Source organism: Protopterus annectens, chromosome 16.part0 (assembly GCF_019279795.1).
Source record: "Protopterus annectens isolate FY-2018-M chromosome 16.part0, PAN1.0, whole genome shotgun sequence".
NCBI classification, from domain to species: domain Eukaryota; kingdom Metazoa; phylum Chordata; order Ceratodontiformes; family Protopteridae; genus Protopterus; species Protopterus annectens.
The window spans coordinates 194,054,422-194,067,492 of record NC_056750.1 but is presented as its reverse complement, the minus strand read 5'-3'; the positions used below and the strand labels follow the sequence as shown (position 1 = coordinate 194,067,492).

The following is a 13,071-nucleotide window of genomic DNA, read 5'->3' as shown; positions in this document are numbered from 1 at the left end:
GCTTAGCCAGAATGTGTTGGCTTTTGCTGCCCCCTTAGATTAGTTCCCTGTGCCTCTGTCCAGCAGAGCCACTGAAGTGATCCCCGAGGTAAACTTTCTGTTTCCCATCCACTCGTCAAGGTTTCTCTTGAAGAGTGTTAGCGAGGAGAGCTGCCTAATGTAGACTGGAATCTTGTTCCAAAGCATGGGAAGTCTCTGTGACAGGAATCTATCCCTCCAGCACGTCCTATTTATTGTTGTGGTAAGGTTTAGATCCGTAGAGCATGTGGCTCGAGGGGATAAGGTTTTCTTTAGGTGGAGCATGTCCATCAATTCTGGGTTGGACATGGCCTTGTATGTCAGGCAGAGATCACCTCTGAGTAGGCGGTATGCAACAGAGTACAACTGGAGTTTCTTCAGTTGAGCTGCATAGGGCATCTGTTTGAGGCCATTGATCCTCTTGGTGAGGTACTTCTGTGGTCTTTCCAGCTGTTGCAGGTGTCTTGTAAGGTACATCCCAAATGGGGCGTTGTAGTCTAAGATGGGTCTGATGAGTGATGAGTAGAGGGGCACAATGACCTCTTTTGATCTGGATGCGAACCCTTTTGTGATTAGGTGGGCCACGTAGAAGGATTTTCTCACCACTTTGGCAATGTGATTATCAAAGGTGAGATTACTATCTACCTGGGTCCCCAGATCCCTTATTATGCCTTCTGTATTTAGGGGACTACCACCTATGTGGCAGTTTGTGGGTACTTTGTTTTTTCCAAAGGGGATGACTATGAACTATTTGGCATTTAGCTTGAGGCCATGATTTTGACACGAGGTATCTGTCTCAGTGAGACCTTTTTGGAGGATGTCTGTGTCAGTCGGAGAGTCAATTATAGCCCCTAGTTTGCAGTCGTCTGTGAACTTGGTCAACCATAGTCCTCCTGTGCTTGCCTGTACCTCTGAGAAGTATATGCCGAACAGGAGGGGTCCTAGGACTGAGCCCTGGGGAACACCACTTGTAACAGGTTTAGAGATGGACCTAGCTCCCGCAACTCTCACCATGTGGGTTCTGTCCATGAGCCAGTTGGCAACCCACCTTGTGATGTAGGGGTTTATGTTCAGGCTGGTTAGCTTGTCTATAATACCAGAATGGGGAATGGTGTCAAAGGCCTTATTACGCTATTACACACTTTTGTGCATATACTGTTGCTGTATTTTTAGAGGTGAAAATCGTTCATTAGCGACGCCTGTCAGGGACTTCTACCTCTAACTTCTGCTAGTGAAAACAATAAAAGTACTGGATACTGCATTGTCTAACTAACCTGAACAGATTTTACTGTTTGGTTTCTAATATTATCACTAGACATACTGTATCATACCTCTGTCTTAGCTACCTTCCCTATGTCTAACATTCTACTTCTTTGTGTTTTATTGTAGTCTTAACTAGAGCCATAAACCCTTTGATAACACTACCTACCAACCTCTGCGGCTTTCTGTCACTGTATTTTGAGAACCGACCTCCATCTCTGCTCATAAGCAGTCACCAACCAAGATACTTGCATGTTTGTTTTATCTGTTTAAGTTTTCCCTGGAGAGCACACTGTCTTGGTCAGCAGCTGGTTCTGTGCCCCCCCCCCAAAAAATTGTTATACTGTAATTAAGATTCACCTTTCAGGTTTTATTTTTTATTCTACCCCTCCCCATATTTTTGTCAATACCTAGTATTTCAAGAGTGAATTACCTGCACTTTTGCCTCTATAGAACTTTTAGTCTCCCATTAACCACATCAACATGCCAGCCCATAATGTATAGTATTTACAAGTAAATTACTTATAAAGCAAAAAAGTCCAAACGAGTGATTTTTTTTTTCTGCTTAACTTTCTTTGCCCTGGCTCATCGAACTCCACTCAGACTCACTCCGCTCCTCTACCCTACCCCATTTTCACCCACCCCAGCATCAATTTAATTTATAACTAACTTCCTCTTCCCTTCCTACTGAGCACCTTCCCTTCCTGTAAACCTCACCCAATCTGATCCTACCCCTCTTATCCAAACCCCTCCCACCTCTCTTCACCCCCTACAACACACCAACCCATACTCACTTCTCCCATCCCTCCTCCAACACATTAATTCCACATACTTTCTCTCAGTCTCACTCATACCACCATCCCATGTATTCCTTACTATGCAATATGCTCTTCCCTCTCTTCTCATCTTTTCTTCTTCTACTGCTATCTAACCTCACCTCATACCATACACAGCTAAACCTACATCCTAACGCTTCCTCCTCCTCTCACTACACCATAAACACCAATACTCACTACTCTTTTCCAATATCACCCGCACTCTTCTGCAACACTGCAATCACTCTCCCCAAATCACGTTGCCCCCAAAGATCTCTCCACATCACAAAATCAAACAGAAACAGTCTATACCATTAAATCTTTTCACTGCCATCCTTCCAACATACTTCAACTCTGTTGAGACATTCACGCCGACCCTGGCCCACACTGTAACTTATCTACTTCACAAACACTCCTGCAGGTACCTAACTCTACTCACAAACATCTCTCATTTTACCCTATCAATATCCACAGCATTCTTAATAAAATAACTGACTTCCACTCTTGGATAGTCCAATACTCTCCCAGAATAGTAACTCTCCCTGAAACATGGTTCAAACCACCACATAACAGCGACAATGTATCCACCCCATTATTCTATGCTTTGATAGAACAGATAAAAAATATGGAGGTGATGCTATTATGTACTCAGACCTCCTAACCTTATCCCCCCTAACCAACCCTCCCCCTCTTTTCACCTAGTTGAACTCACCGCTGCCAATTGTAAACGTAATGACCATAAAACCTTAACTACAGTTGCCATCTACATACCCCCTGGAGAGAACATAACCATATTAGAGCAGATTCTCCACTGGATGTCTGACAATATACCTAATGAAATTATAATACTAGGCAATGTTAACATTAACTGGCTCCCCTCTCATCTCTAACTCTCCTACCACCAGCATAAACCTATATAGCTATACACAACTTATCTCTTCTTCCACTTTTCTTCATAGACCCACTAATACCAGCTCCATCCTTGACTGGATTCTTTTTTACAAATCTGACCTCTATCACCACCCTGAATCCCTACCAGGCTCCATTAGTGACCACTCCCCTATACACATCTAAAGATTCTCCACGTACCTCTCTAGACCTCATAAATTCAAAGAATGGCAAACACTAACCAATTTCAGTCCTGATATACTCAATAATGATTGGTTCTTCCTTTCATTTCTACCTGCAGATGAAGCTGTTCTTCAGTTCAACTCCATCTTCCTTAACACTTTGAACTCCCTTGCCCTACCAGAACTATCAGAGGTAAATCACAATGCTCTTTTTGGCTCATGATCTCTACTTGGGCTCTTACCCAAAACAGAAATTTTACCTGGAAACTCTGGATCAAGACCAAATCTCTCCTACACTGCCACTAATATAGGAAACTCCAAAATCTGACCAAAAACCACATAAAAATTGATAAAAAGAACTTCTACCACACCCCCAAACTACTGAACCCAGAAACCCCCCAAAATTCTGGAAAACTGTCAAATTCTCCACCCAGGAAATCCGTCAACTGCCAATCCCTGGCCCAATAACATACCCCAAGAAACTTTATCCATCTTCAATTCATACTTCATAGATAGCATCAGCAAACTAAGGCAGACTTCCAACCAAACCAACCCCCTCACCTCCCACCCCCCACTACAAAACTGCCCATTTTCACTAAATCCCATACCAACCAGCTACATTAAAAGTCTCCTTCTCAAACTTGTAACACCAGATTTTCTCTGCTATACAGGATTCATGCATTCTGATGAAGTTTCCAGTATTGGAAATGAAAGCGCTTACTCTATCTATTGTATTGTTTTGTTTTAAGAATAAACTATATTAATTATTACATGGTCGTGGACTGAACAGTTTTTCTACGGAGACTACTGCTATATGAACGGGTTGTGGGACTGCCTTTATTGGAATCCTGTATAGCGGAGAAAATCTGGTGTTCCTAGTTTGCAACGTATTTCTCCGTTCTTCCATTCTGTGTGTCCTTCTCAAACTTAAACTTTGTTCCCCATCTGCTGATAACCTGTCATCTCTCTTCTTAAAGGCTGCTGCTAACTCCATAGCTTATCCTGTCTTCATCCTCATAAATCTCTCTATCAGTGAATCTGCTGTCCCTACACCCTGAATAAAATTCCATACGACATCTATCCAAAAAGGTAGAAATTCTGTGCAGCTCTCTAACTGTCAACCTATTGCCATACTTTCTCCCCTCTCTAAAATTCTCAAGCACTGTGTTGATCAAGAAATCTTGGCTTATCTCACTCATGAAAATCTGATCACCCCCACCCAACATGGCTTCTGCCACCACCACAGCAACACTACTGCATGTATCTCCTTTACTAACTCCATCTCCCTAGCCAGAGAAAATAATACACTAGTGTACTGTTTCTTTTTAGATCTCTCCAAAGCCTTTGATACTGTCACTCACTCTATCCACCTCCTAAACTTTCTCAACTCAACCTCTCCTCAGCAACTATCTCTTGACTTAACAGCTACCTCACAGATAGCAATCCATCAAGTGGCACTCTGCTCTATCCCTCTTTCTCCTCATCAAAATGGGCATCCTACGCAGCTCAATACTGGGCCCCCTTCCTTTTAATATCTTCACTACCCAACTGCACATATCCTATCTTCAGTCATCCCTTATACAGTACGCAGATGATTCCACGGTCATCTCCATTGCAACCAACCTCTCTGATCTGCTCACTCCTGACACAAACATCTTTCAACCTCATTGAAATATGGCTTTCAAACAGCCAACTCATACTTAACCATAAAAAAAACAATATTTCTTCTCTTTCTTCCAAAATCCCTCTACCATCTTAAATCATCATTCACCATCTCTTCTCTTAACACCACTAAAATAGAGAGTTAGTTATCTAAACTAATTGGGACCAAGGGTAGTTCACATAATAAAACTGTTCAGATAATCAAACATAGATTGAACTGGATAAAAAAACTTCTAAAACTTGTTTTTTCTGAACTCAGGGAATAAACTTTTCAACCATTCAGCAAGTCCAGTGGACAATAAAGAATATTTTTCATACACAAGCAGGCTACAAATCAAAAAAACATGTACAAACTAATATATATAATGTTTACAGAAAACTCTGGAAGGCTGGATTCATATAATTGACATTTTTGATAATCATCTCTCTACTGTACTATCAAACCAAATCCCACACTAAGTCCCTTGAAGGTACCACTGACAAACAACTTTAATTTGACCTCCATGTACTTCAATGTATCAAGAAAACCCATCAAAAGCTTGGCCTACTGTATAGAAACAAAAGGTTCCTTACACCCAACTCCAGAGCTGCATTTGCCCAAGCATACCTTCTCCCTAACCTCTTGTATAGCTCACAGATTCTAACCAACTTACAGTCCTCAATACTCTCCAAACTCAAAATCACCAACAAAAAGTTGCTAGATTTGCTACTAATCTTCCTTCTAAATCACACCACTGCCAAGCTCTCTGAACACTCAACTATCTACAGTTTCCTAACTAACTCTTATTTTCTCAACTTCTCATCATCCATTCTATCCTGAACAAGCCTACCTCCTGCCCTAACATCTCCTTACTTGTCTCCCTCTATACTCCCTTGATCCCTTAGAAGCTCAGACCTATGTCTCTTACAGATTCGCAAACCTAAAACATCTATAGGACAGAATCTCTACGGCTACTTCCTCCTCTTTCATGGAACAAGCCCCCCATTACCCTCAGAAATACTACCCCTGTACATGAATTTAGGAAAACTCTCAAAAGCTGCCTAAATAGCAGCTGGACCTGTCACTGCAATCATTCCACTTGAACTGCATTCCATCCTCCATCATTACCTTCTCTTTTCCACCATCTCCAGCCTATTCCTCCCTTTTTTCTAATTACCTTCTCATAACTAACCTAGTCTTTATAACAAGACACTCATTTACTACTCTCCATGCTCCCTCACCTTCTAGTTCTGGAATCTTGCTACCTGCACCCTAAGTGTGACTTCTTTTTTATTATTAAATATCTACTCCTACTGTAGCTAATAAAACAAACTGCTATGAATTGTACAATTGTCTACTGATGTCAATCCAAATTGTGTTTTTTGCCAAGTGTTTTTTTTTATTACCTGTTCCTATACTTACTTAGTTTATATGTCTCTTCCCACTGTTTTATTGTACTTGTACTGTAATAGACATTTGTTTAATTATTTTTATTGTACATCTTTTGCTATATTGTAAATCAGTCATGCAATTCTACTTGCTTAATTTGTACTGTTTGCTTAATTGCACTGTGGAGCTTTTCTCCCTGGGCCTCCACTGAAAAAGGGCACTAGCTCAGTCAGACTATCCCGGTCAACAAATGTCAAACAAATACATACATAAATAAATAAAATATCAATCAGTATAGCTTATGGTCTGGGTCACAATCAGATGTTGATCCAACAGGATTATATCACTTAACCATTTAAGAAATAATTAAATGCTTACACATTTTAAAATTACAAACTTCTACAGCTGAAAAAAAGTTTCTGTTTATGATTGAAAAGCTGAATATAAAAAGCTGAAGGATTTCCATATTTGTCTGAGATGAGGTTTTTGCTGCTAGAGGCAATATCACATAGCAGTGTAATGACTGAAGTAATAACTTCATTGTTAACAATAATATTTATCTGTTTAAATATATATATATATATATATATATATATATATATATATATATATATATATATATGCACATGTATTTGTATGTATGCAAGTTCTTATATAAAGATGGAGAGAAATATTGCTTTTTAACCTTTTTTCTAAGATCAAGAGTAGTAAATTCATATAGATGTATTGTGTTTGAATCTCAATCATTCCATTTACATGCACTAGGCACATCTAAGACTTTTTGGGAGTTTTACTAAGATAGTGTCTGGGAAAATAATTTATGGCCTAAGTAGGCTTTGCTAGTTAACAGGACTGAGTAAATGTTTTACACATTAAATGCAATTAGAATTGGGTGTTCATTATAGATTGGCTGGAACTGCTAAAGCTGGCCTGGTTTCTAAATAATTATTATTATTCCACTGTTCTCCTCCTACTCATATTCAAACACATTTCATGCCAACATTTTGTCTCTAGGTAATGAATCCATTACTGCATGTAAAAAGAACATCATCATCATTTTTGAACATAACCTCTGCTTACAAAGAAAGCTTCATTGTTTCATATTACCTGACCAGGACGTGCATTGTCACAGATGAAGGCTTCATAAGGCTCCTTAAATTGAGGGGCATTATCATTCATATCCAGTGTCTGGATTGCCACTAAAGCCCGGGATGCCTGTGAAGGGCTGTCTGAAAAACAATGCAGCACATTAGGAAACTGAGACAGGATATCATTAATTGTGCTAATGAGTAATTGCAGCCTATAATAACAGTGAAAGTAGCAATAACTGTCGTGTTCCATGGCTAATGAAGGCATTCAAGTTGGATATACATAAATCACATGAATACTGTCAGTAAAATCTGATTCAAAGTGAAAACTGCACAAAGTTTCAAGAACTGTAAATGTTTTTAGTAATGATTCTCTATCCATTAAAGAAATTCTCAGACATTGGTGTGAAATTATGTGATACAAGTTAAAATTTCTTGCAGGTATCAAATGCTACAGACAGCGATGTTATATTTTTACTAAAATAAGACATTTACTGCATTAAATTTTATGCATAACAGATTTAAGAACAACAGGAATGCTGGATATCCCAGTTATTTAAAATAACTGCAATCTATATTATAAGAAAGGAGAGGTTTTCAGTTATTGAGATAATGGATGGTACACAGGAACAAATTAAATACTGCACAACTCTGCGATGTGGTACAATTTTTAGAATGGTTGTGATTCACAGGTAATTATAAACAAAGTGATAAGCAGATTCAGAATAGATAGACATATTGTGGTGTCAAGTTCTCACTCGGGCTTTGAGGCATGGTATAACTTGACATGACTGGGTATCACTCTATTACCTGAATATCTGTATCTGCCATCCTGGGAGTAAACATGACATGCACATTTGGCAAATGCTGAACTCTATCAGGCTTTTCATCTGGGAATGGCACCACTGGATGAACCGTATCAGGCTTTTAGGCTGGAAATGGCACCACCTGATGAACTGTATCAGGCTTTTAGTCTGGGAATGGCATAACCGGATGAACTATATCAGGCATTTATTTTGGGAATGGCACCACCGGATGAACTATATCAGGCATTTATTTTGGGAATGGCACCACAGACTGTTGGCACAGATGATTAAGGCTAGTAGCTGCTACAGAGTATTAAGGCTATGAGCTGTTAATGAGATAATTCCTGATGAACGTGGTTGGAGTCCCTCAACATTATTTGCTTACTGTATTTGGCCCAGGCTCATTAATGGTGTATTTAACTGCACACCTGGTAAACACCTTTGTACTTTTAAACATAAAAGTATAGGAAAAACTACAGGTGAGTACAAAGACAGCCACCAGTAAAGTAAAATCAAATCCACAGAGATAAGGGTTCACAGCATAGATAAGCCACAGCAGAGGGGAATGTGGGTAGGGAAATATAATATGTCTGCAGAAGTACAGGGAAGGTATGAGAAAGTATAAAACAGGTTTAACTGTCTGTCTTACAGGTGACTGCACTTAATTACAGTCATACATGATGACCCAAACCAGCTGTCCTCAAAGAGTGGCTGAGGATGTGTACAACAGAGTGTATAAATAAATTGGAATAATAGTGAAAGCAATAACTAACCTTGTGAAAGGCTAGATCAGGAGACGAGCTTTCACTAGCAGAAGTGATACAGCACAGACAGACACTGACAGGAGATGCAGCATGCTTTTGCTCTGTTGTGTAACATGATAATGCTGAAGTAACACCCCAGATATGAGGCAAGAAAGATGACAATTGCCAGGATGATAAGATGCCAGGGCCATGTTTACACAGTTTGATAAAACTATAAATATACATAGTTTTCCATGTTTATTAAGATGCTCTGATGGTGCTGTCAAACATAACTCTCAACTTGAAAGCACAAGAACTCTGGATGGTAAAAATAATGGGGGGACTACAGCCTAGAATCAGGTACAGATTTTAAATATTGCTTTTATAAACTTATAAAGTTACTTGAATAACAGGTTTGCATTAGTATATATTTTTTCCAAAGAATAGACACTCTGAAATTCAAATATATGTTATTATTTAGCGACTTCATCTTAGTATACTATTTTAATAAACAAAATCCCACTTTGACCATATGTGACCTAGCTTGGCTTTCATTTATGTATAGACAGTGAGAATAACCGAGAGAATCTTAAAACTTTAGTTGCACTTAAGGGTATTCTGACGTGCCTGGGTCTACTCTCCACTGGCTGTGTACAACACTGTGCATGTCTGCTTATGGTACTGATAGGTGACTGGTGTTGGATTACATCTGGTTTGGCAAGTGCTGCTGAGCTTGGTGGAAGTTTTTTGCTTTGTACACAATACTTGGTTAGATTGCTAATGTCTTTACCTATATTTCCTTACATTGCATCTCATAATGTATTTTGTAAGTATTGTAAATTGCACTGCATTTTATATGTATTGTACTTTGCATTGTTTTACATGTGCTGTACATCACACTATGTTTTATATGCACTGCAGCTTACACTGTGTTGTACATGTTATTGTACATCACAATGTGTTTTTATATGTACTGCAGCTTGCACTGTGTCTTACATGTACTGTACATCATAATGTGTGTATGCATACGTCAGTGTGCACTGTGTTTTGCATGTACTATACATCACACTGTGTTTTATATGTGCTGTAGTTTGCACTGTGTTTTACATGTGCTATACATCATGCTGTCTTTTATATGTACTGCAGTTTGCACTGTGTTTTACATGTACCATGCATCACAATGTATTTTACATGTACTGCAGTTTGCATTGTGTTTAACATGTACTGAACGTCACACTGTGTTCTATACATACTTCATCTCTCACTGTACTTTTATAAGAACTGTACAGTGTAGTATGTTTATATGTACTGTACCTTGCATTGTGTTGTATATGCATTGTAGTTTTCACTGTGTTTTATATGTGTTGTACATCGCTATGCCTTATATGCACTGTATTTCTCACTGTATTGCATGACCTGTATATGACATTGTGTCTTATATGTACTGCACCTCACACTGTGCTTTATATGTATGGTACATGGCAGTATGTTTTACAAGAACTGTATGTTGAACTGTGTTTTAAATGTACTGCACCTCAATCTGTTTTATACATACTACATTTTGTACCATGTTTGACATGTAATGCACATCATTGTGTTTTATAACAACTGTTCCTTGCACCATTTTTTACATTTAGTGTACATCGCATTGTGATTTGTAGAAATGTTCCTTGCACCATGCTTTGATGTACTGTAGTTGTTTCATGCTTTGCATTTAGTGTACATTACAATGTGTTATATAAGCACTGAACCATGAACTAGGCTTTCATGTATTCAATATCAACTGCATCTTGTACCATGTTTTACATGCAGTGTACATCACACTGCGCTTTATAAGAACTGTTCCTTGTACAATGTTTTCATGTAGTGCATATTGTACTGTACATCACACTGTTTTATATGTACTGCATCCTGTACCATATTTTACATGTAGGATACATTACACTGTGTGTTATAACTACTGTTCACTGCACCATTCTTTACATTTAGTGTACATCACACTGTGTTTTACAACTACTATTCCTCATACTATGTTTTGTATGTAGTGCATATCACTGTGTTTTATAAGTATTATTCCTTATACTATGTTTTACATGTAGTGTATATGACACAGAGTTTTATAAGTACTGTTCATTGTACTGTATTTGCATGTAGTGTATATGACACTGGGTTTTATAAGAACTATTCATTGTAGTATGTTTTACATGTAGTATATATATAACACTGGGTTCTATAAGTACTGTCCCTTGTACTATGTTTTACATGTAGTGTACATTACACTGGGCTTTATAAGTACTGTTCCTTGCACTATGTTTTACATGTAGTGTATATGACACTGTTTTATAAGTAGTGTTCCTTGTACTATGTTTTACATGTAGTGTATATGACACTGTGTTTTATAAGTACTGTTCCTTGCGCCATGTTTTACATGTAGTGTATATAACACTGTGTTTTATAAGTTCTGTTTCTTGTACTATGTTTACATGTAGTGCATATCACTTTGTGTTTTATAAGTTCTGTTCCTTGTACTATGTTTCACATGTAGTGTATATGACACAGTATTTTATAAGTACTGTTCCTTGTACCATGTTTTACATGTAGTATATGTGACACAGTATTTTATAAGTAATGTTCCTTGTACCATGTTTTACATGTAGTGTATATGACACAGGGTTTTATAAGTACTGCTCATTGTAGTATGTTTTACATGCAATGTATATGACCCTGGGTTTCATAAGTACTGTCCCTTGCACTATGTTTTACATGTAGTGCATATTACACTGTATTTTTAAGTACTGTTCCTTGTACCATGTTTTACATGTAGTGCATATCACACTGTATTTTTAAGTACTGTTCCTTGCACCATGTTTTACATGTAGTGCATATCACACTGTATTTCATAAGTACTGTTTCTTGCACTATGTTTTACATGTACTGCATATAACACTATTCTTTACCTTGCACCATGCTTTCATGTACTGCATATTGCACTATATTCTGGTCTTTATACTCACTTTGTTTTTTTCTTCATGAGCTCCTTATGGTTGTCATCTGTTGGTGCATTAAATGCAGTCTAAATAAAGTCATGCTGCTCACTATCCAGCCACAATATACAATATATATATATATATATATATATATATATATATATATATATATATGTATATATATCAGAAGATGCAAAGATGCCAATTAAGGTAACTACCATGGTGCAGGGCATTCAGGTTTGACCTAACAGAATATGTGAATCCTTGGGAGGAGTGTGAAAGTGTAGCCATATGTGATGCCATGTTATAGATATCATGCGTGTGCAGATATGTGATGCCATGTTATAGATATCATGTGTGTGCAGAGCGTGAGGTGACTATGGTGCTTATTGGATGACAGAGGTGTCTTGTATAAGCAAGTAACAGAAGCAGATGAATGGCCAGAAACAGTGATGTCAGTCATTCTTCTTCTTGGCTTATAAAATGAATTTTTTTGTCACATGTTGTAATGCGCATTGGAATGTGTCGATTATACTTTATTACAGAACTCTTGTTCCACTCTTCTGCTTCACTGAACAATTTTGTTGTGTCATCAGTTATTATGAAAATGTGACACATCATGAAGCCTCTGTATTTATCACCATTTTGTCATTGTCTTTACCCACTTCTGTAGGTAAGCACCTCATGCATACTGTATATTACCTCACTCTCCATCTAGTGCTTGCTTCATCTCTTTGTTTATGGTTTGCCCAATGTGTCTCCAGTATTCATTATGTGTTCCACATGTCATATGTGGCATGGTGTTCTTTTCTTGTACTGGATGTCCTGCTGCATGTATTTCTAAATAGAGAATGACTATATCATCCTGCAACTTAATAGGTGCACGGAAACATACTCTCTGTACTGCATTGATTGCGGATGGGTGTCCAGTGCATTCTTTGCTAGACTGGTACACCCAGACACCTCTTGTAATGCTCTCTGATTCCATGCACACTTTCTTCTGCAATTTATTTATTTAGTTAAGTTAATTTGCGTACAGGGGTAGTACATTGATCATAACAGAACATTTGCAGGTACAGCATGAGTAACAAAATTCACAAAAAAATTAAACAGAACAAAGTCACAGACATGGAGTAATCACAGAAGGTAGTGCATTTCATAGACAACTGAAATGAGATGTTAATATTATTGTCAGAAAAGAAAAATCTGAATTAATTTTTGTAGTAAATACGAGGGAGAAGCAGCAGATGAAA

General features: G+C 38.0%; 1 protein-coding gene across 3 annotated transcripts in view; it reads right to left on the bottom strand.

Moving 5' to 3' along the window:
* The window catches only part of LOC122790299 (cadherin-24-like), a 2,600,514-nt gene that overhangs the window by 116,106 nt on the left and 2,471,337 nt on the right, over window positions 1-13,071 (bottom strand). For all 3 annotated transcript variants that reach the window (XM_044057804.1, XM_044057803.1, XM_044057805.1), the window contains one exon: window positions 7,302-7,423. In XM_044057804.1, the coding sequence (XP_043913739.1) occupies window positions 7,302-7,423 (122 nt within the window). The remainder of the gene's footprint in view (window positions 1-7,301; window positions 7,424-13,071) is intronic.